The sequence below is a fragment of the Ipomoea triloba genome, chromosome 1, assembly GCF_003576645.1.
Source record: "Ipomoea triloba cultivar NCNSP0323 chromosome 1, ASM357664v1".
Lineage (NCBI taxonomy): Eukaryota > Viridiplantae > Streptophyta > Magnoliopsida > Solanales > Convolvulaceae > Ipomoea > Ipomoea triloba.
The window spans coordinates 33,680,157-33,704,494 of record NC_044916.1 but is presented as its reverse complement, the minus strand read 5'-3'; the positions used below and the strand labels follow the sequence as shown (position 1 = coordinate 33,704,494).

General features: G+C 35.0%; 3 protein-coding genes across 6 annotated transcripts; 1 reads left to right on the top strand and 2 right to left on the bottom strand.

Moving 5' to 3' along the window:
- Window positions 1–326: 326 nt before the first annotated feature.
- LOC116021034 (ubinuclein-1-like) lies at window positions 327–6,576 on the top strand. Of its 2 annotated transcripts, XM_031261635.1 has the most exons (14): window positions 327–771; window positions 960–1,046; window positions 1,247–1,339; window positions 1,505–1,581; window positions 2,042–2,261; window positions 2,342–2,596; window positions 2,926–3,007; window positions 3,093–3,202; window positions 3,344–3,430; window positions 3,780–3,905; window positions 4,318–4,455; window positions 4,549–4,596; window positions 4,840–4,941; window positions 5,668–6,576. In XM_031261635.1, exons 1-14 carry the CDS (start codon window positions 487–489, stop codon window positions 6,145–6,147), a joined length of 2,190 nt encoding a protein of 729 aa, XP_031117495.1. In that variant the 5' UTR covers window positions 327–486; the 3' UTR covers window positions 6,148–6,576. The 2 variants fall into 2 exon arrangements, with proteins under 2 accessions (XP_031117495.1, XP_031117501.1); XM_031261641.1 differs by lacking the exon at window positions 327–771 and having other exon boundaries at window positions 1,032–1,147.
- Window positions 6,577–11,670: 5,094 nt separating this feature from the next.
- LOC116031576 lies at window positions 11,671–22,217 on the bottom strand. 3 transcript variants are annotated; one of them, XM_031273819.1, is made up of 14 exons: window positions 22,085–22,217; window positions 18,514–19,057; window positions 18,380–18,414; window positions 18,221–18,299; window positions 18,032–18,110; window positions 16,848–16,931; window positions 16,610–16,785; window positions 16,406–16,462; window positions 15,577–15,736; window positions 15,269–15,470; window positions 14,090–14,203; window positions 12,759–12,884; window positions 12,575–12,626; window positions 11,671–12,025 (listed from the first exon to the last, which is right to left on the bottom strand). In XM_031273819.1, exons 2-14 carry the CDS (start codon window positions 18,949–18,951, stop codon window positions 11,873–11,875), a joined length of 1,755 nt encoding a protein of 584 aa, XP_031129679.1. In that variant the 5' UTR covers window positions 18,952–19,057; window positions 22,085–22,217; the 3' UTR covers window positions 11,671–11,872. The 3 variants fall into 3 exon arrangements, with proteins under 3 accessions (XP_031129679.1, XP_031129683.1, XP_031129690.1); XM_031273823.1 differs by having other exon boundaries at window positions 16,610–16,776; XM_031273830.1 differs by having other exon boundaries at window positions 16,610–16,773.
- LOC116012823 (pentatricopeptide repeat-containing protein At5g15340, mitochondrial-like) lies at window positions 19,905–23,804 on the bottom strand. Its single transcript, XM_031252501.1, is given in 5 exon segments — window positions 19,905–20,291; window positions 20,293–20,341; window positions 20,344–20,509; window positions 20,511–22,003; window positions 23,762–23,804. Coding segments are annotated over 5 exon segments (1,938 nt in total). The 3' UTR covers window positions 19,905–20,104.
- Between the last annotated feature and the right edge of the window lie 534 nt (window positions 23,805–24,338).

Genomic DNA, 24,338 nt, shown 5'->3' with positions numbered 1-24,338 from the left:
ACACACACACACACACACACACACACACACACACACACACACACACACACACACACACACACACACACATATATATATATATATATATATATATTTTTTTTTTTTTTAAATTTTTTCAATAATCAAAGTCTATGCAGACTCCAAAATCATATATTATAACAAATTTACTGGTTAAATATAGATGAATAACTATAAAGTATTATTATAAATATAAAGAACTAAAATATTACTCTAAATAATAAAATCACAATATTTAATTTAGAATGACTAAAAATTGAAATAACTCAATTGGAGTGATCTATATGATGTATAAACTTCAATGAACATTTTTGTCCTGTGTCCACTGCATAGTTTCGAATTTTCAACTCTTACCAATTTATAGAATCCCAATCTAGGGTTTCGACTTTCGAATTTCTGTTTCCCTCTTTTTACGCTCCCTTTGTTATTGAACCCTAATTGGATTCAGATTCAACAATCACAGCATCAATGAAGCCTCCGATAGATGAAGGCAGCAGCGGCGGTGAACCGGGTGTCGGGAGGGTGTCGACGTCGTACGAGGCGGCGGGAGGTCGGCAGAGGTTCACGGTTGAGTTAAGACCGGGGGAGACAACAATCGTATCGTGGAAGAAGCTTCTAAAGGAGGCAACTGGTCTTCAGTCCAATGGTAATGGGGCTCCCGGCCCTGCCCCAACAGCCTCATCAGCTGCAGCTGAGCTTCAACCACTTAATCTTCCGCTACATAATGATTCCCCAGACCCTGGCTTCTCTCCAGTAAGTTATTTGGTTTATTTTGCACGGTGCATACTTCCTCAATAGTAAGAAATTCATTGTGCCTGAACTGTTTTTTCCGTGATATCAGCTTGCCGACCTCTTTATCTGTAGTAATGCCTCTTTATATCTATATTTTTATATCGGTTAATTAATTTAATTGCGTGTTACTTTTTTGGTGGCCTATGTAGGAACAACCTGTTGAAAAGGAAGCTAAGGATGCTCCCCCTGGAAACCGTTTAAATGCTGTAATAGAGAAGATAGAACGCCTATATGTGGTATGATTTTTATTTTATTTTATTTTTTTCATTTACAGATTATCTAGGTAGAGGGGTGTGAGCCATGAGCATTACGTATTTAAATGCTGTTCCTAGTTAATGTAAGGTTTCTTTATCTAATCTGTAAGCCATGTTTTAAAAGCATTTTGAGCATTTTGCTATGAAGCTAATATGCTAAATGGACATATCATATTTTTAAGGGAAAGCAAAGTGATGATGATGAAGATCTTGATGATGTTCCTGATGAGGATGAGTATGACACAGACGATTCTTTCATAGACGATACTGAGCTGGTCTGCCACATTCCCAATTATTTTCTTTGTTCATTCTTAATATATCATTTAACAATTCTTTAGTAATTGAGAAGTTTTGGTTATATGTGCTCATTTTCTGAATGGGTTTTTCTCCAGTGATGATATTTATTTTTTATTTTTTATTTTTCATTTTTTTATATGCAGGATGATTATTTTCAGGTTGATAACTCAGCTATAAAACATGATGGGTTCTTTGTCAACCGTGGGAAATTAGAGCGAATGTGCGTGTATATTGTTATTATTATCATTTTATTTAATATAATTTGTAGCACAGATCTATTGCAATAGTGAATTTAACTTTACAAAATTATATCTGTCCAGCAGAAATATTTTCTTGTATGGTTTTCTATGCTTTCATTTCCTCAGTTGGGAAAATTCAGTTATATTTTATACTCATGTTCTCTTCACTTGAGGAAATAAATCTGTTAATAGGCAGATTCATTGAGGTATAACATATTAATTTCTTTGTTTTTGAATGCATATTCCCAATAACTTAGTTCAATTATTGATTCCTTAGGATTTACCAGTTGTAATCTCAGGAAAATAAGAAATCCTTTCCAAGAACATATTTGCCTATGATTTCATTGCATCTTGTTGCTATGCTTTAGAGCTGAATGTTTCTTTCTTTAACCAAGTTATTTTTGGTCTTCCTGATATGCATTTGCTTCTGTTTTTTCTTAGTGAACCTACTTCTCAACAAAATCAGCTGCCAAATAAGCGAAGAAAGAAAGATCAGACCAAAGGTCAGTCTGGCAGTGATGATGGATGTAATCCAAATAAGCCTGCTAAAGTAGGAAAGAAGGCTGGGAAATCAGTACCGCATGCTGCCGGAACATCTAGTCCCTCTTATAGTGTTGTCATGCCAACTTTATATCATGAAAATGCTAATGTTCAGAATCAGGTAAGTGCATGTATGCTAATACAAAGAATACATGGAATGCACTTCCTTCAGGAGTCCTAAATGATGAAACCTTCTTGCAGGAGGTGAATTTTGACATGCAGAAGACTGAAGTTCTCCATTCCAAGAATGTTGTTGATAAATTAAAAGAAAGTTCTGAGACTTCCAACCAAAGGTCGAATGAAAGAATTTCTGTTCCTCAAGAAAAATCTTCTGGAAGATCTGCAAATATTTCCAATGGGCTAGATCAGTCTTTTCAGCAAGGAGAAAAAAGTGGAATTTATGATCAAAGGCTTGATCCAAGTGCTCCTGAGGGCAAGAGATCCACACAAACTGTGGTAAGTAATTGCTTTATATCTTCTTTGCAGTCAATACATATATACATATGCATGCACACACATATCAAAAATGTGTATATATACATCTATACATGTGCATAGATATGTGTTTGTAATACTGCAAACTTTACGGTTCCTATAGATACTTATGATCCATTTAACTTGGTAATAGTTGGTATGAATATTGTATGTGATTTAAGTGGTTGGATCAGTTATCATGAATATTCTTCACAATTTATTGTTTATGTTTCTAATGATTATCATCAAAGATTGCATGAACAATGCCAATTTTGTCTTTTGTATAAGTGAAGAATGCCCTTTTTGTGCAGAGAAGGGATGGATCTAGTGTTAGATCAAAAATTACAATGCTTGAGAAGGCCATCAGAGACTTGGAGAAGTTTGTTGCAGAATGTATATTCTGTTGCTCATGATTCTTTTGACTTTATTATTTGATCTTCTTATGCATTAATTATATTCATATGATTTGATATCACAGCAAGGCCACCTAACGCTGAGGTTCAAGATGGTGATAATTCATCTCAGGCTATCAAAAGGAGATTGCCACCTGAAATAAAGCAAAAACTGGCGAAAGTTGCTAGATACGCAGTACTGGACAAGCTACTCTAAGTCCATAAATATGTTTTTAATATATTTATATTTGTATTGCCACATTTGTTACTTCAGCCTAGATCTTTTGGATTTCCATGTTGACTTCTCATGTTTTTGTGTGTGTTTGGGTGGTTACAGCAGGCAAGCCATGGAAAATTATCAAAAGAGTTAATAAATCGTTTAATGAGTATTGTTGGCCACTTGGTACAGCTCCGGACATTAAAGGTATTTTCCTCTCCTAACCAAGGATCAGTGTAATGAAGGACTGAAACAACCGCAATCTAGATCTTTGTTTTTTCTTCCCTTGATGCAAGTTCTGTTCTTAGATTTCAACTGTACTCTCAGAGACACAAGTAAGAACTGACATGAACTATAGATAGAGAAATTTGGATCTGAACTAGGAACTCAAGTAATGCCATCAATAACCCTACCTTATTTGTTGATAATAATAATTCCAGAATGTATGATGATGAATTAAGATGATTGGAAGGAGGGGACTATTAGTTTGTCTTGTCATCTGTTCTGATGTCTGAGTATGAAGCCATTGCTTGATTGGTCTTATTTTTGGCTGCAGAGAAATTTGAAGATCATGATTAATATGGGGTTGTCTGCAAAGCAGGAGAAGGATAACAGGGTGCAGCAAATAAAAAGGGAAGTTGCGGAGATGATAAAAGACCGAGTTCCACTTATGAAATCAAAGGTGTGTTTTTCTTTTTCCTATGGATTTCCTCATTTCTGTCCATAATGTAATGTCTCTGGGGTATTTCCTTTATTTTTGTTATTATTATTATTATTATTATTATTATTATTTTATATTTTTATTATTGTTGCTTTTCTTGTTACCACTCTACTACATACTACATACTACTACTACTACTACTATTTGGTGAGAGTTCAACCGTTAAGTGGTATTCTGATTGTTGTGCATTACCAAAACATCCTTCAATGTTCTAGTTATTCAGATAATTGGAAAGCTCTGATCAAAGAAGTGTGTAGCATCTCACATTTGATATTTTGTTGCTTTTTTGAATTATGTTGATAAATAATGGTGCCACAGCCCACAGTTATTAAGAATTTTAATTTTTTAGTGATTGCTTAATGTATATGTGCAGGCAATCGAACAACAGCCCGGAACTTCCGATGATTTCCAATCAGTTGCAACTGAAGAAAAAGAAGCTTTTAAAAGAAAATATTGCATGGATAATGCTCTAGAAGACAGAATATGTGATTTATATGATTTCTATGTTGAGGTTGTAACTTTTAGTTTCCAATAAATGTTGATGCATTTTCTAAATTATCTGTTGATAATGTACTCGTGGAGGCTTAATGGTGTTCATTTTTAGGGACTGGAAGAAGATGCTGGTCCACAAGTCAGAAAGCTGTATGCAGAGGTAGAAACTCTAATTTTGACTTTATCTAAAAAAATCTGTTGGCCGGTAGTAAATGATGATTTTTCCCTTTGTTTCGGGTGAAAACTATACCTTTTTTTCTTCTCTCCCTCCCCCCCCAATTGTTAAGGCACAAACATTTAAAAAAATGCACGGGTGCCGATTAATCGCCGCCTAGCGATTTTTTCAGCCATGTTTAGCAGTCCAAAGTCTCTCCCTGACGTACTGATGTTGTTCTTGATCTAGCTTGCTGCATATTGGCCTAATGGATTCATGGATAACCATGGAATTAAACGTGCTATCTGTAGAGCCAAAGACAGAAGGAAGACATTATACAACCGGCAAAAGGTATGAATGCCTTAATCTTGTTCACACATACTTTATAAACTTTATAACTCTATTCCCATGCTTGTCTTTTGATCAACCATGTTTTTGTATGCTTTGGTTTTGAGGTCCACCAACAAAAAAATAATGAGAATTTAGGAAATTCATTCACAACTGAAATTAGAAGTGTTGTTTATGTTTTAGAAATTACTCACAACCAATAAAATTGAGGAGCTGCCATTTGGAAAACAAATACTGTTCCATCTAGTACGAATATGTTACTGTTCCATATTACTGGAAAAAAGAATAGGGGCAAAAAGGATAAGAGAGACACTGAGTCATCTATATTTGCTAAACTTACCACCCTTTTCTTGCCCTCTTGTGATATACTCTGGTGCATTCTTGTTGTATGTGCACATTATATTTGGCTGTCAGCGAACAGGTGTGATCTTTTGACAGTTTTATTCTTCTAAGCCTGTGCACAGGATACACAATGTCAAGACAAGCCTGCTGTTCTTTGCCATTAATTGCCTAAACCAGCATATGTGCTTAAAATTTTTATTTGTCTAGTCCTGTCTCCTTTTTTATTCTTATTTTGCAACTATAATAAGTAAATGTGTTCCTAGAAATATATAAATCATGATGAGTACATACTCGTAATTTGTATAGGTTTATTTATTTATTTATTCTTTGGTGTATTCCTTTTTGTCTCATTTTGCATAGCATCTGATGTGTTTATTTTATATTTAGAATCAAGAGAAAATGAGAAGGAACAAGATTTTGGCTCAAAAGGAAGAAGATGCTTACAGAGTGGAAACTACTACTCATGATCAACCAGTGCAGATCCAAGAGAAGTCAGGAGTTGATGCCAGAGATCATGGTTCAACAGCAACAAATAAGCCAATCTCCAGTACTGCAGCAATAAATGTGGTTGGGCGCATACCTGTTCCCTCCCTGGGTGGCACTAGTTTGGATCGACCAAAAACCGAGAAAGTTAAGGGAACTGGTAATTCTACTGATAGACATATTGCAACAGATGCCTTAACAAAAAAGAAAATGAAGAGGAAACCAGAACCAGAATCAGAACGCGAGTTGGGTGAAGGTCAATATCTTCCAGAGAAGTTGTCTTCCAAACAAGCAGAGTACAAACCTCAGGAGCCAGTAGCTGCTCCTGTTCGAAAACCCAGTATTCAGTTAAATGAGCCTCCAAGCTTTGAAGAACTAACATAAATTATCAAATATCACATATGTTTAGTCTGAATTTTTTTGCCCTTGGCCAGCTTCCCTTGCGGCTACTTTTAGATCTGTAATTATTACGGAGTAGTTGTAACAGAGTACATTTCTACTATAAATCATTTTTTTTTCATCACATTAGTTTGCCAAAACTCAAGTATTGGGTACTTGCGGGCAATATGGACAATGCAGTGTGTTTGGAAATGGCTTCAACGCAGCAATTGCCACATGGATGTGATCTAACAGCATGGTTCTTCCTTTCAGTTTTCTGATTTAGACGTACGCTTTCTGTAAAGTATTTACATTCTTTGATAATGCTTATATGTTGTTGCATACAAGCATTAAACCATCTGTATATTTTGATTCGGGAACCCTTGTACAATAATACTCCGTAAGTGATATACCGTGCATCACATTGTCGAAGTATGTAACATCTGTTAACATGTTCACGTGCATCTAGTATTATTATGGCATGACTATTTTTGGTCATCCATCAATAAACTTGTTTAAATGATACAAGGGCATTTCGATTTTTTTTTTTATTTTTTCATACAAAGTGGGTTGACTCCGATTTTCTTTTTTTATTTTTTCATACAAAGTGGGTTGACTCGTATACTAACCTGAGCCTTTGCGTCAGTGAAATGACACATAAATCTATGACAAAGAAAATGGATTATCACTTAGAACTAAATAGACTGAATTTGCCAATTACCTTGTATTCAAGTGGCATGTAGTGACTTTCTCAAATGGGAAGTCATGAGATCGAGTCTCAATGAGAGCGTGAGGGCGATATTGACTCTTTGTACTTCAACGGATAGACATAATATGACTTATGATTTTAACTAATATTTATTTTGATTAAAAAAAATAATGTTCTGATTATTTTTTGCGGACCGATAAGTTCTCCACAGACCTCCTTCGATTTCGATCGATTATATTTGTATAATTTGTCGTTTTAATGCAATAATATTGATAACTGTTGACATTTATTGATCATGCATGTATCGTGCACGCACGACGCACGTACAATAGCAACAGACAAGAAGCAAAATTTCAAACAAGCAAAATATAAAGTAAACAACAGGCGTGCATCGAGTATGTGTTCTGCGTGCACTTTGCTTGCGTCATACGTGCATCGTGCATGCACTCTACATGCATAATCAATAAATTATCAATATTTTTGTATTAAAATGACAAATTATACATATATATAACCGACTCTACAGCTAGGCATGTGTTTGAAGCAGAACCATCAGAAAGCATCAGAGAATTGCCCAACCTTCCATTGAGCCCATCAAGCCCCATAGTTGTAGTAAACTCTTCACTGATGTCATCAACAGATTTGGATGGTTCTTTCTCAGTTGAACAATATATTTCATTGCCATTTTCAATAAGAGGAAGAACATCCATCAGGCAACGATTACCAAATTTAACTTTCAAGTAAATGTGATTCTTTCCCATTGAATGTTGACCTGATTACTTTCCTGCTTTTCACTTTTTTGACCCCCAATGGCTCTTCTTGAAGCAGAAACAAGAATATCATTTTGTGAACCAACAGATGCATTGCATTTAGACAAACTTTCATCTCTTTCACTAAACGATTCATCAGTTGATAATTTTACACCACCAGCACTATTGGGATTAATGGCAGAACTTTTTTTGAAACCGCAGATATATAGATATTTGATTAATGATATCTACTATCAGCAGTTCTGTATCCCCACAACTATAAAGTATTGTTCAAAGCAAATAGAGACATGCTAACCAACTGGGCGTGCATCGTGCGTGCACTCTACATTCATAATCAATAAATGGGCTAGATCAGTCTTTTCAGCAAGGAGAAAAAAGTGGAATTTATGATCAAAGGCTTGACCCAAGTGCTCCTGAGGGCAAGAGATCCACACAAACTGTGGTAAGTAATTGCTTTATATCTTCTTTGCAGTCAATACATATATACATATGCATGCACACACATATCCAAAATGTGTATATATACTGCAAACTTTAGGATTCCTATAGATGCTTATGATCCATTTAACTTGGTATGAATATTTTATGTGATTTAAGTGGTTGGATCAGTTATCATGAATGTTCTTCACAATTTATTGTTTATGTTTCTAATGATTATCATCAGAGATTGCATGAACAATGCCAATTTTGTCTTTTGTATAAGTGAAGAATGCCCTTTTTGTGCAGAGAAGGGATGGATCTAGTGTTAGATCAAAAATTACAATGCTTGAGAAGGCCATCAGAGACTTGGAGAAGTTTGTTGCAGAATGTATATTCTGTTGCTCATGATTCTTTTGACTTTATTATTTGATCTTCTTATGCATTAATTATATTCATATGATTTGATATCAATGAATTGCAATTCCCCCAAACTACATCCAACCAAACAGGCCATTTATTGATTATGAATGTAGAGTGCACGCATGACGTAGTGGTGAGGGAATGAATACTATTAAATTGATTGGAGCTATTAGCAAGCAACCTGTTGTGATTTTAGTAGATAGTGGGAGTACACACAGCTTTTTGGACTCTAAATTGCTCAACCAAATGGGAATTACCCCTGAGAAGGAAAAACCTATCACTGTGACATTGGCTAATGGTGATAAGATTATTTGTGATTCTGTATGTTGTGGGCTAAAGTGGCAGGTTCAGGATGAAATCTTTGAGAAAGATTTCAGGTTGCTAAGGCTGGTAGGTTGTGACATGATTTTAGGGATGGATTGGATTGAGGTTTATTCTTTATCCAGGGGAAATTAAACCAGAACTTCCCTTGAATGTTCATACTAGTCATATTGTGCTGCTGGAATTTATAGAACAGTATGGTAGAATTCACGAGAGACAAGCAGAAATGGTGAGGAAAGCTAAAAGTATAGTTGAAAAAGGAGAGCAAGCAATTTTTCTTTATGAAAGGATTATCTTGGAGAGAATGATAATTTTACACCACCACCACTATTGAGATTCATGGTAGAACTTTTTTTGAAACCGCAGATATATAGATATCTGATTAATGATATCTACTATCAGCAGTTCTGTATCCCCACAACTATAAAGTATTGTTCAAAGCAAATAGAGACCTGCTAACCAACTGGCGTGCATCGTGCGTGCACTCTACATTCATAATCAATAAATGATCATATTTATCAATATTATTGTATTAAAATGACAAATTATACNAATGGGCTAGATCAGTCTTTTCAGCAAGGAGAAAAAAGTGGAATTTATGATCAAAGGCTTGACCCAAGTGCTCCTGAGGGCAAGAGATCCACACAAACTGTGGTAAGTAATTGCTTTATATCTTCTTTGCAGTCAATACATATATACATATGCATGCACACACATATCCAAAATGTGTATATATACTGCAAACTTTAGGATTCCTATAGATGCTTATGATCCATTTAACTTGGTATGAATATTTTATGTGATTTAAGTGGTTGGATCAGTTATCATGAATGTTCTTCACAATTTATTGTTTATGTTTCTAATGATTATCATCAGAGATTGCATGAACAATGCCAATTTTGTCTTTTGTATAAGTGAAGAATGCCCTTTTTGTGCAGAGAAGGGATGGATCTAGTGTTAGATCAAAAATTACAATGCTTGAGAAGGCCATCAGAGACTTGGAGAAGTTTGTTGCAGAATGTATATTCTGTTGCTCATGATTCTTTTGACTTTATTATTTGATCTTCTTATGCATTAATTATATTCATATGATTTGATATCAATGAATTGCAATTCCCCCAAACTACATCCAACCAAACAGGCCATTTATTGATTATGAATGTAGAGTGCACGCATGACGTAGTGGTGAGGGAATGAATACTATTAAATTGATTGGAGCTATTAGCAAGCAACCTGTTGTGATTTTAGTAGATAGTGGGAGTACACACAGCTTTTTGGACTCTAAATTGCTCAACCAAATGGGAATTACCCCTGAGAAGGAAAAACCTATCACTGTGACATTGGCTAATGGTGATAAGATTATTTGTGATTCTGTATGTTGTGGGCTAAAGTGGCAGGTTCAGGATGAAATCTTTGAGAAAGATTTCAGGTTGCTAAGGCTGGTAGGTTGTGACATGATTTTAGGGATGGATTGGATTGAGGTTTATTCTTTATCCAGGGGAAATTAAACCAGAACTTCCCTTGAATGTTCATACTAGTCATATTGTGCTGCTGGAATTTATAGAACAGTATGGTAGAATTCACGAGAGACAAGCAGAAATGGTGAGGAAAGCTAAAAGTATAGTTGAAAAAGGAGAGCAAGCAATTTTTCTTTATGAAAGGATTATCTTGGAGAGAATGATAATTTTACACCACCACCACTATTGAGATTCATGGTAGAACTTTTTTTGAAACCGCAGATATATAGATATCTGATTAATGATATCTACTATCAGCAGTTCTGTATCCCCACAACTATAAAGTATTGTTCAAAGCAAATAGAGACCTGCTAACCAACTGGCGTGCATCGTGCGTGCACTCTACATTCATAATCAATAAATGATCATATTTATCAATATTATTGTATTAAAATGACAAATTATACACACACACACACACATATATATATAACCGACCAAAACCAAGGAGCAAAAACTAATCAGAACTTAGTTCCTAGTTAATGTATGGTTTCTGTATCTAATCTGTAAGCCATGTTTTATAAGCATTTTGAGCATTTTGCTATGAAGCTAATATGCTAAATGGAGAAATAATATTTTTAAGGGAAAGCAAAGTAATGATGATGAAGATCTTGATGATGTTCCTGATGAGGATGAGTATGACACAGAAGATTCTTTCATAGATGATACTGAGCTGGTCTGCCACATTCCCAATTATTTTCTTTGTTCATTCTTAATATATTATTCTATCCCCCCTCCCCCCTTTTGAGTTTACTCTCTGATGATAGGAAAGGGCAGCTTGGGGATAATAACCAGCAAGTTTTCCCTAACTTTGTTACTGATAAGGGTCTGAATCTCTGGTTTCAAGGTTTCATATCAAACTATGGGTTGGTAATTGGTATCGATAGTAAGTGGGATAAAACATCAAAAGATTGATCTAGGGATGAAAATCAGGGTGGCGAAAAATTGCAGAATATTATGAGGAAAAAGAAGGGAGACAAAGATTCCATATGAATCATGCCCATGGTTTTTTTTTTTTTCTTTTTTCCTTCCCCTCCTCAAAAACCAATCACTGACAGGAAGAACCATGCTATTAGATCACATCCATCTGGCAATTGCTGTGTTGAAGCCATTTACAAACGAAAAATATTGTGCACTCCTATTTTTTTACTTTCAAATTTTACTCTCAGACACAAAATCTTGATGTAAACATTTGTTTCAAATTTTACTCTCACACACAAAATCTTAATGTAAACATTTGTGTTGGGACCCATGTGAACTTCAGGAAATAAAATTTAAAGACCCACATGAACTTCAGGAAGTAAAATTTAAAAAGTAAGATTTGAAAGTTATAACTAATGTCCATATTGCCCGCAAGTACCCAATACTTGAGTTTTGACAAACTAATGTTATAACTTGGTTGACATTTGAATTTTTTTTTTCCAGTTCATTTTTCATTCACTAACTAATGATTATTTAGAATTTTCTAAATCTCATGTTACTTTTTAAAAAAGAGTATGTTATAACTTGTACTAATACTTCAGATAATTGTCACTTCATTTTTACAAGAAATATGCGTGTGAATATTAAGAGGCTCAATCCGCCTCTCCTAGACCATCACTGCCATCACCTCTCTTGGATATAGCCATTAGATGGGTTTTAGGTTTTTTCTTTTGTGAAGCAATTTCAGCATTTTTTCGCAAGACTGCTCCGGGTGATGGATATGGACGCTGTTGAAACAGAGGACCCTGAAATTCATAACAAACACCACTCTAATGTTAATATACATTGCATGTCAACAAACACAAAACTTGCATAGAATCTATTCCCGCATGGAACTATATGTTGAGTATAATACATATACTACTACAATTCTATAAAACATTAACATTAGGGTGCTCTCATAAAGAGAGAGATGGAGTATTGAGAGGAGAATCTGGAAGATATGAGTGCAAATAATAAAAAAAACCTAAGGCCAAATTTCTTGTTTCAACAAGATCATATGCATAATATATCAATTGAAGATCTCTAAAACTTAAACAATGACAGCATACTGTAAAATCTGACTTCACACCTTTTTTAGCTAGCCAATTAGTATTGCCCATGATACTTGCTTTTAGAGAGTAATGATTATCAATGCCTTTCTTCCCTAGCAAGTTAAATGTTCTAAATATTCCTACACACTATATGCATGAAGAGCGGTGATGGCTTAGTATTATTTCAGCTACTATCTCTTGCACATATGAAATGAGAAATTCAGTTCAACGAGATCCAATTCTTCAAATAAAAAATTGTACCGTGGCAGTTGTGTCGGCTGCACGTGGTTGCACTCCTTTGAGTCCCACAACCCTGAATATAGACATGACAGAAACATAGTTCAAAATTTACATCACACAGAGGAGAAAAGACGGGGAAGGGAGAGAGGGGGTGGGGGTTTGGGAATTGTACAAAATATCACTTGAGGGCAAAATGGACACATACCAACCACCCCTAGGTGCATCTGAATAAGCACTTGGATCCATGGGATCCAGCTCATCATCCTCAGAGTATGTACGCTTCCGGTTGTCTCGTCTATTACCTTTTCCCATGGGTGGTTTGAAATTGGACCTACAGACCCAACGATCAGTTAGTCAGGCTGATTGACATCCAAACAGTTTCAATTATCAATCATATTCCATTATTCCATTTAGGAAAAGAGAATGGATCATGTGAGAATCATTGCTTGTGTAATTAATGAGATATAACATGGACCAACCAGATCATATGGTTAAATGGTCCAGATTTTTACAGCAATTTTGTAATTTTCACACCTAAAAGTGCACATTTTACAACATAAAAGTGTAAATGCATTGACATAAAGTGCACCTTCAGCAACACAAGTAGTGGCCAGTGGGGACTGGGGAAGGAGCCACAGTAGTGATAGAAACTCTCAAGAAATGACCAAATAAAAGTATAAATAAATAAGAGAACAACAACTCATGAATTAGGGCCATCAAGGCTTCAATTACAGGGCAGGGCAGTGTGAGCTTTGAATTGTATAGTTGTGAGGTGACACGGATTGCCGGTAGGGTCAATTTTTAATACCCTTAAGCATTATTTTGGGGGTGGGAAGGTGCAATCAGTTTGACACTGTTGTTTTCTAGATACACAAGTAGCCAATTACAGTATTTTCTACTTGTCAAGCATGGAATTCGAAGCGCCCTCCATTCTCACTGGAACACCAAACACTCATTGATCCTATTCTAAGGTTGCATGTTTGAACATGGGATATGATAGTGTTATGTATTGGCATCATTCAGTTTGAATCAAGTGTCCAAACAACTAGTATACAACTATACACCACAACTATGAGACTGATACAGAGCCAGAAAAGCTGTCAAAGTCTAACCTCAAGAACAACCCACAACACTTGCCCATTAGCACTACTAAGCCAATTAGTCTTTCTTATAGTTGCAGAGGTTGGAATTACTCCTTTAACTACATTAAAGTAACTCTCAAAAGGAACTTAGACAAATACTATTGCATTAGGCTTTTACACATGGAAAATTGATTCTCAAATTACAATAGGGCAACCTTTTTTCAAATTGATTATGAGCTCATACTCTTTGTCTACAAACTTTGAGGTCTAAGGCATTTCCTTGACAACATTTCCATTGAGCCATAACAGATAAACCACAAGACAACTTGGCTCTGATTATGCAGGAGCTACAATGTACAGACAACTTCCCTTGTATCGAAACTGAATTGGGTGAAGAAATGAAGGGCAACAGCAAATGTACTTATACTAAATGACCAAAGAAGAAATATCATACCTCTGTTTCTGAAATTTCTTATCAGAATCTTCTTCAGAACCAAAAGTATTGGTTGTATGATGTTTGCTTTCCACATCTTCCAATATATATTGACTTTGAGGAAGGTTTAAAACTCTGCATTTGAACAAGATAAGACAACAATATAACATTAGTGAAGCATAAGAAATATGAGGTGTACTATTACATTATCATGATATCAAGGCTGTAAATTTAAGTCAAACCAATGGGAAAGAAATAACAACTAACATTCAGAGACAAGTTTGAACCATGTTCACATAAAACCGAAGCAAGTTAAAGAAATTAACACACAAGCTGAAACTAATGGGTATAAAAGCCAAATGGCCACATGAATAGCAGGGAGCTAAGATATTTGAACATTCATTTAGTTTTGCTATTGATATTTTAAAATTGACACCATTCAGTGCATACAGAACAGAAAGGAGTCAACGTCATTTGCATAAGTTAATAATGTAAACCAAGCTCATTACTTGATAGTCTTGATTGCTGTGTAAAAAAAAATTTACTAAATTAAAAAATAAACGAAAAAGCATTAAAATATTCAAATAGCAAATATTCAGGTGCAAGTCATAATTAATTTCTAATCAAATTCAAAAGCACATGAACTACTTAACTTTTACTCTTTAATCCTGTTTTGGATATTGTTAATACACTATCATCTCATGAAAATTTTAAAGACTTGAGCAGTGTATCTTTGTTAAATTAAATGTTAGAGCTTAATATGATTATAATCTCAATTAGCTACACTTTCTTATATTTCACTAAATAGTAGAATATCTCATTGAGGATTTTTCAAGGTCATTCCTCAAACTTTGTTCTCCCAGAATGGCATATAGCATTTCTGTCTGAAAAAAAGGAACTTTTTTTTTTGGAAACATAAAGGAACTTAATTTAGTCAAAAAGACTTTCCACTGAAAATAAAAGAAATCTTATAATTATCATACCCTACAAAATTTTACCTTTTCTTTAACTACTTTAAATTCACTCATTAATTGTAGGTTTCATGGTACAGTTAGATCAAAATTTTGCTGGAAGGCCAAAAACAGAATATTGTGGGGAGCACCAACAACAAACAATGCACCAAATTCGCAACAAAAGAAAAGGTTCAAATTAAAATGGCAAGAAATGATTAAATAATTAAATAGCTAAAATATGGCAAACCTAGTGCAATGTCTGCAATATCCCCATGATTGCAAAAGGGCCACCCCCCATCCACCACATCCCATACATTTTGGTAGTGTAGATGACTGTTCTCCCCAATTCCTAGTTGTATTTGCATCATGCTGCTGTAAGGAAACCTGCTTTGTACACGGGTTCTCCCATTGAGATACATTGGTCAACGTGTTATAGTAATACTTTTGACCTGTACAACAAAATTCAGGAATTATGGATTTATGGGTAACAAAGGGAGGAGGGAAAGACAAGCAAAAAGCAATGAGTAGCCAAACAAGTTAAGTGCATGAGCATACCTGTTGTTTCATCAATAAACTCTTTCCAATTTTCAGGAAGCTGTGAAGGCAATGTTGAGTCCAAGGCAGAAGCAGCCACAGTAGGTCTCTCCCACTGACTTTTTCCTGTACTTTCATCATAGTAATATGTAGCACCACTTGCAGGGTCATGGGCCTCAATCTGCACAAGCATTTGATGGAACTCTTTTCAATATAATGAACTCTTAATTTGAGCACAAAGCCTAGACTAGAAACTCCCTTTGTATAACTCCAAACAAGCCCAAATCTTATAGGCTACATTTTACATAGATGAAATCCAGAGCAAATGCAAATTGCCATATATTTTTAGGCAGAAGATGTCGATAGAAATTGGTTACCCTTCAATGTATAGCAAAAGCAGGTATATACAACTGTGCCCTAAATCTTTCTTGACCAGCTGAAGTCCAGGATCTAAAACGACACTCTGAACACATTATCTGCAATCTTTTCTAACCAGTTTTCCCACTTCTCACTCTTATAAAGCATAGATGTTAAATAAATTTCTCATTGACAATACAACCTTATGTACAGTCAAAAATTATTTCTAACACCACTTCAGCTTGGCTTGGACAGTCCATAAAACAACAAAGAAATATTTAAAAAGTTACAGGAATTACATACATAGAAGAAAAAAAAAATCTCATTTTGAGTGGTTTAGGTATATGTGAGTTTGGAATCTCCCACAACTCAAAAACCTATTTCAATCATTCAAAACTCAAAAGTAAAAAATAATAATTTCTTGCTGTCTATAAGATGGATATAACAACTTTATAGAAGAAGGGGAGAATACAAATATCAACTAAGTGCTCACCCATCCTGGAGGCAATTCTGCAAGTGGCATCCTCTGAGATGGCAACATCTCTGATCTCTGGATTTTATAAATTTTTAGAACAGTTAATTTAGATACATGTTTTCAAGCAAAAACACACACACACATTATACTTCAGAATAAAGATCCTTACAAGAGAATTAACATGAATAAATATGGGCATGAGGTGAAGAAATTCCAACTTACATTGGCCGGAATGGAACGATCCATTGTTGGACCATCCTTCAGAATACCCCTAGCTCTCAACTTCTTTTTGAGAAATTCAGGCAACTCTTTAGCTGTAGACTTGTGTCCAGAATCCCCACTAAGCTCTGCATTGGATTCATTTGTTGCATGGCCAGGGACAGCATCTCCTTGAAAATCTTGTCCAATTAGATCAAACTTGACAGTACACATCAACTAAAAACCAGGAAAGAAGTCTTACTGGCGGTAGTGGCACTTGGCTTCAGAGCACCATAATAAGCACTGCCACCAGGAACACCATACCCATTTCCAATTTCTATATTACCTGGTAAGAAGCAATAACATTTTATTTATAATAAAATATGACAGAATCCTAGACTTTAAAACTGCTTAATCTAGTTTAATATAATTGCCAGAATGCCAGGTTTGAGATATGGATTCAGACGCACATTATTTTGAAGAACATGGACAGACCTCTCATTCTTCATAATGCCCAAACTTAGAGGAAACTTTTAGATTACTTTTCTTACGAGTAATAAGAAATGACCCATAAAATACACAGATATCTTAATTGTTTGTTGCATCAAACTTGGCAGGCATCACGATTTTCATCTCAGAGAAATACTACCACTTTCAAACATAGGGGGCTGAGTTGGAAATGTAAGTCAACTCTGCTAACTAAGCTAATCCTTAATCCAAAATCCAGTTGGGACCAGCTTTAAGGTGAAATTTATCTCTAAAAACTACTTCATAGATTCTAATCTAAATCATACGAATTACTATTGGGCCCCACATCAAAAGGTGGAATCTTTTTCTCTAAAGCTACTATAGATGCTGAATCATATAGATCCAGAAATACTATTTGACCACACATTACCACATCAAGGGCTATGAGTGACCCCTATACATTTAGGGTGCTCTAAAGGGAGAAGTCCCTCCCACAGCACCATAATGTTGGTTCCAGAGAAAGAGCTACAGCTACTATAACCTTATAAAGTATAAGTTAATCTTTTCAAATCTCTTTCTTCAGATTCATAATGTGGGATTCAACATCAGCATTGTTTTTCGGATATCAAAAGTTATATTACTCACTTCCCAAACATTCACCCTCCAAGAAGAAAGATTGCTTTAGGAAACCTAAATAAAATTCATCATTTTCAAAAACAGTAAAAAAGTAGTAACACTTGTTTTAAGGAAATTTTCAACCTATTTAAGAAATGGGTGAATTCTAGATGAGAATTCAGAGGAAAACACCTCTCAGCAATGTTTTCCTTTCCGGTTTCCCTTCATTAATAGTTTCCTGTTTCCAACTTTATTGGATCTACTAACACCGTTATCTATGAAACTTACCAATAGTTTTCTCTTTTTAAAATTTAGAATGATACAAAGAATTTCAGGTCAAACAGAAGAAACTACTGAACCAACCTTCCTCAGGCAACACAGACCTTCCACGCTTCAATGCCATCTGAGTACGATGCTCTGCAGTCATTTTCAGTAAATGCTCCTATAGAGCACAAAAGAGTAAGCACCTCCCAATTGAGAATGATTTAATGTGGTTACATACATTCAAAGATGCCAAAGAAAGAAACAGAGACAGACAGTGGAGGTGAGCACCTTTAAAGTATTTGGGTCATGACGGCCAGAAAAAAGGTCTTTACTATCCTCATGAGGCTCACATGCTGATCTTGCTTCTCTGGTTGAGATGTAAATTTAAGTAAAGATCAATTATGTGAGCTATTTACAAAAGGCAAATAAATTCCAACCAACACCAACCTCTGATTTTGTATAACTTTCTGGGTGGCAATTTCCTGAATAGATGTTTGACAAGATAAAATTAGAGGTGAACAAAAAGCTACGAGTAAAGTAGTAAACTACTAAGTACTAACAAAGGTTGGGGAATATCATGCCTGTTCGTGCAGAACAGCACTCCGAGCAGCATTCTCAATGTCATTGGTGATTTCTAGTTGCGGGGTAGAACCACTAGATTCCAAGCCAGAAGGCATTATATGACATGTGACCTCAGTAGACACTCCAGAAGTATCTTCTTTAAGCATCTGAACAGATTGAAAGCTATTTGGCATTTGATCTACCACATGCTGAGTATTTGTACAATGAATTTGAGATGAACTTGTGGAATGTGGTTGGAAGCTTTCTGCGGGAGTAAACCTAATTCCATTAGAAGGGAGGACAGGAAAGAGACTGCCCTCAGAAGACTGAGCAGGGTATTCAAAATTATTGGAATTCTGAAAATTTGGAGTAGAAGGTTTAGTTGCAGGAAGGAGTTCAGAAGAAATTGAAACAGGCTGGACTCCAGGAGGAAGCGGTTGATCTGAATGATGATCCATAAGCTTAAAATGGTATTCTGTGTATGCCTAAATCTCAAAATTTTGTCCTCAAAATCACTAAAGGTTGAAGAAAAATGGGCGTTTGCCAAAGGGAAACTGTTCAAACCTGCAAAAGAAAATGAAAAAGAAATTATTAAAGTATTAACTCCAATGCAGAAATTATAAAGTTAAGAGATTTCATCATCAAGATAAATGAAGAAAAATGAATTGCCGTTAAAATGATCTAAAAAGTACACTTTCAAGAAGGCTGGTCTTTCCAGAATGAAACTGGACAATTAACTCCTCAATCATTCTAGGAAAATTTGAAGTCTCAATACCCTTTTTTTGGAAGGTAATTCTAATTCACCTTAGTTACAAAAACTGATTTGTAATTCAAGGCAAGCTTTTGCAACGTTAAGGACTTCATGAGAGTTATTTACAATTACATTTTGACCATGCATGGATTAATAAAGACTACATGACAAGTGATATTTGGTTCCTTCAGGTGTAACAACAATATGACTACAGTTGTCTTCCATTGCGTATCCTAATTGATCATGTTGCTAATAAAGACTATAATGACCAAATGCAGACAAACTTTTGAGTGTTGATTTCAAAAGGAGGCATAACACATTAAAATATTTAAAAAAAATAAAAAAACAAAAAACAAAAAACAAAAAACAAAACAAAAACAAACAAACCAAAAATTCATCATCTAGTGTTTGTAGGCATACTAATCTAAAATACTAGCTGGTATGTGTGTGTGTGTGTGTGTGTGTGTGTTTGTGTCTCGAAAGCACCATGTATGGTTAAAGCAGGTATACCTTAATGCTATAAACAACATGAGATAAGTACCGAAAAATAGAATTCCATTCTCTATGAATAAAGATACGCAGTATAATTAAAGGCCACAAACAGGGTGCTATACAATTACAACAAGCGGTACCAACTAAGCAAGAAAAACACCTAACAAGTTTCAATTCTCATTGCATTGCCATTGAAATTAAAAGTCTTGTCATTGCATTGTCATTCTATAAAAACTTCAGCACAATCATACAACAGACTAGTTTTACAGAAAGCTTATCTAAAGCAAGAGTTATCACTCTCAGTAATTATATATATAAGGAAAAAAAAAAAAAGGAATAACTAGAGCTAATACTGTCAAGAGGTTCAGCTACCAGTAATCTAAACAAGAACATGAGCCTAACTCAAAACAGTGGAAGTGATTACGGTCTCTAATAACAATTTTACGATCATAAACTTTTGAAGCAATCTTCATAGCCGAATGGCAATCTTGGCATATTCTTAGATTTTTGAAAATGTAAAGAGGTGTTCTAGCCCTTGTGCTCATGAGACCAAAAAAAAACAAGTTTTTCACTGTGGAAGAACAATGCTTGCTCCTTCTCCTCCACTCATTTGCATACTCCTCTCCACCATTACAACTGGAAAATGTTTGGCAGGCAACATTGGGTACATAACTCGCCAACTTTAACCATTGAATCATCTCATCCAGCATCAAGTATATCTCATGAGCCTCATAGTGTGATTTGTCACCAGCACTAAACTGATGAATTTGACCAATGACCACCTACATATATAGAACTAATACCAGGTACTTTTCTAATACCCCTATGCTTAAGAATTCCACGAAGTGAATTGGCCTTGTCTCTCTTGCCAGCAAAGACATACATATTGGAAAGCAAAATGTGATACTCTGAATTGTGTGGATACATTTGAACCAGCTCCTTCATCAGGCATTCCCCCATGTCAATGTTTTTATGTACACTGCAGGCCCCTAAAAGTGATCCCAACACAACCTCGTTTGGGGGCATAGGCATCTTTTGTATTACAGATTTTGCTTCTTCAAGATATCCTGCCCGGCCCAAAAGATCTACAAAGCAAGAGAAGTGTTCCATAGAGGGTTTTATCCCATACATAGGTTCGAGATTATAGAAAAAGTGCCTACCTTGATCAACTAAACCCGAGTGACTACAAGCACTTAACACAGCTGTGAAGGTAACATCATCTGGTTTGACATCTTTAACCATTTCCCCAAACATATCCAACAAAGTGTTTCCCTTCCCTTGCATTGCCAGCCCACTTAGCATAACATTCCATGTAATCACATTCCTTTGAGGTGTCATTGCAAAAACTCGAAAAGCATCATCAATCCTACCACATTTAGCATACATATCAATCAAAGACGTTGAGATCATAGCATCCAATTCACTGTTTATCTTTTTCAGATAATACACATGCACCCATTTACCCATCATGACATTCCCTGATTGTGCAGAAGCTGATAACCACGAACAAAGTGACACAAAATTTAACTCAAATCTTAAATCAAAAAGCATTATGCTTAAAAGTCTAAAAGCCTCCATGGTAAACCCATTTTCAACATACCCTGCAATCATAATTGTCCAAGCAACAATATTTCTCTCCGGCATCTTATCAAAAACTAACCTAGCAATTTCCAAGCCTTCCATCCTTACCACGCCTTCCAACAATATAGTCCAAGAAACAACACTCCTTTCTCTCAACTCGTCAAAAACCTTTCTCGTTTCATTAATTAATCCACATTTCACATACATATCCATAATTGCATTGCACGCTTTAACACAGAAGTCCAACCCTATTTTAATTAAAAAAGCATGTCCTTGAACCCCAACCCCATCGTGACCTAATTTTGCGCACCCATTGAACACTGAAACCATAGTAAGTTCATCAACAGGAACAATTTCCCTGCGCATATCTATAAATAGCTTGAGCGCGCTTAGTGGCAACCCTGCCCGAATATAACTGCCCATCAAGACAGTCCAATCTACGGTGTCCTTCTGGGACAGGGGAATTTCGTCGAACAACTTGCGCGCGGAAAGTGCACGCCCACACGCGGCATACATGTGGAGTACAGCATTCCGAAGGAATGCGTTGGGAGTATTCAACAGTCCTGAGGTGATGGCTGCAGCGTGAACTCTCTGGCCTACATCTAAAGCTAAGTATCGAGCGCATGACCTAAGGAGGGTCCGGTAGTGCCGAGCCAGAGTGAAAAAGCAATGGCGGTTTCTACACACTGCTTTGAACCGAACATATAAAACATTCACAGAAAGAAAAAATCAGAATCAGAAAGTTGAGAACAGCAAGAGAAGCTCACCTCAAAGTTTTGCATATGATCAGGCCGTTGATCTGTTATAGTGGTGACAATATATTGCGGTGCGGTGCTGGAGCTGGACTGACGGTGTTAAAGAGAATACTAATGCTAATGCCGAGATGGAGAGAAATTTTGGATTCCTCCTTAGGAAATTAAATTATTTTCTAGGCCCAATCCTTTTAATTTTATATAATTTTTTTAAACTTAAGATCTCAGCTCACCTATCATATCATAATCTTCATAAATCATAACTCCAACATTGTCACTTATCACTTTCAACTATGACTTTTAAATCGATCGACGAACTAACTACGCTCCTTCGATCGTCATATAAGGTGTCTCCTCCAATATATAATTTAACATAATATTATTTTAGAATGAAGAAATCATAAATATTAAATTTGTAAAAAATATTTTGTAGTTGAAAATAACTTAATAAAAGAGATTTTTAAGTTGTCGGAAGAGAAACAAGGCCCATCTTCATGAATATCTGGCTTGCTTGGCAATAAATTATTTTGTTTAATTTCTACAATTGAGCACTAATGATAAATTAAAAATGGATATATAATGTTGAGTTAATCTCATTTTTTTCATAGATTTATAATTACTAATATATTAAACTTATTATTATTGAAAGACGGTGAGGGCAAAGAAAAGATAGCTAATTTTAAAATAAGTGATACCAATACAACTCTCCCAATATAATACTCTATGACAAAACGATATAATACCATTGAGTTCTATCTCATTTTACTTCAATTAAAATTAGACCTTATGTATTTTCCAGTTATTTATAGGTACATAATATGTTAATTGAAAATTAGAGCCGTAGAAGTGGACTTAGCCCGTCGGGTTAGCTCATCCCGCATTCTCGCCCCATAAAAAGGCGGGACGGACTTTGATATTTTGTGCCCGTATTTTGACGGGCTTTTTAGCCGTCACCCGTCTAACTCGCAGGGCGGCAAGGGCCACCAAACCCCCAAATGTATAATAAAAAGATTATTAAAATAAATAAATGCTACAATATATATATATATATATATATATATATATATATAAGTTCAAAAAATAGTATAGATGATTTGTTATTGACTTAAGAATTAATACATTATGTATTTGATTATTGATTAGTTATTATTGCGTTTAAAAAATTACAAATGCATTAAAATATGTTTAAAATATCTAAATTATTTTAGTATACACTTATTATCTTTTTTTATAGGCTAAAGTGTCATCTAGGACCATGAACTATATCTAATTATTCATGCCACACCCTGAACTTTCATATCGTATATATCGAGTCGCAAACCAAAATAAAAAATTCACCTAAAACTTTTAGCAGGTTTCCAGGTCTTCCTGCTGACATGGCACAGGTCTTCAAGTGATGTGGCATTTCTTTTAACCTTATGTTGTCCATGTAAGCATTTACATATTAAAAATATTTATAAAAAAAACAAAAAATACAAACAAAAAAAAAATTAGCATTTCTATAAATTTGGAAAATTGAAAAAATACTAAACAATAAATTAGCCAAAAAAATATAAATTCTGAAAAAAAAATTGAAACATTGGAATTGCAAAATTGAAAAGTATACATTATGAAAATAAAGAGAATAAAATTCTGGTTATTTTAATATAATAATTTTGTTTTTTTTTTAATTTTAAATATGTAAATGCTTACATGGACACCATAAGGTTAGGAGAAATGCCACATCAGACGCCATGTCAGCAAGAAGACCTGGAAACCTGCTAAAAGTTCTAGGTGAATTTTTTATTTTGGTTTGCGGCTCAATATATACGATATGAAAGTTCAGGGTGCGGCATGAATAATTGGATATAGTTCATGGTGCTAGATGACACTTTAGCCTTTTTTATATTAATCTTTATTTAAATTTACAAATTTGCGGGCCCCGCCAAGACCCACGGGCTTAAGTGCGGGGCAGGACGGAATTTAAAGTAGTTGAAGAAAATGTATTTTTTTTTGACTAAATTAAATTCATTTATGTTTCAAAAAAAAATCATTTTTTTCCAGACAGAAATGCTATATGCCATTATGGGAGAACAATGTTTGAGGAATATAATGACCTTGATAAATTCTCAATGAGATATTATACTATTTAGTGAAATATAAGAAAGTGTATCTAATTGAGATTATAATCATATTAAGCTCTAACATTTAATTAAATAAAGAATTAAATATACAGTGCTCAAGACTTTCAAATTTTCACTAGATAGATAGTGTAATTAACAATAAATCC

What these genes read in the sequence shown, in the direction of transcription:
- LOC116021034 (XM_031261635.1), top strand. Translation starts at nt 487, where the DNA reads ATGAAGCCTCCGATAGATGAAGGCAGCAGCGGCGGTGAACCGGGTGTC. An exon ending in CAGACCCTGGCTTCTCTCCA is followed by an intron (nt 772 to 959) that starts GTAAGTTATTTG and finishes TGGCCTATGTAG; the next exon opens with GAACAACCTGTTGAAAAGGA. An exon ending in TACAGCTCCGGACATTAAAG is followed by an intron (nt 3,431 to 3,779) that starts GTATTTTCCTCT and finishes TTTTGGCTGCAG; the next exon opens with AGAAATTTGAAGATCATGAT.
- LOC116031576 (XM_031273819.1), bottom strand. Translation starts at nt 18,951, where the DNA reads ATGGATCATCATTCAGATCAACCGCTTCCTCCTGGAGTCCAGCCTGTT. An exon ending in GTCTGTGTTGCCTGAGGAAG is followed by an intron (nt 16,932 to 18,031) that starts GTTGGTTCAGTA and finishes GCTTCTTACCAG; the next exon opens with GTAATATAGAAATTGGAAAT. An exon ending in CAGCCGACACAACTGCCACG is followed by an intron (nt 12,026 to 12,574) that starts GTACAATTTTTT and finishes TATGAATTTCAG; the next exon opens with GGTCCTCTGTTTCAACAGCG.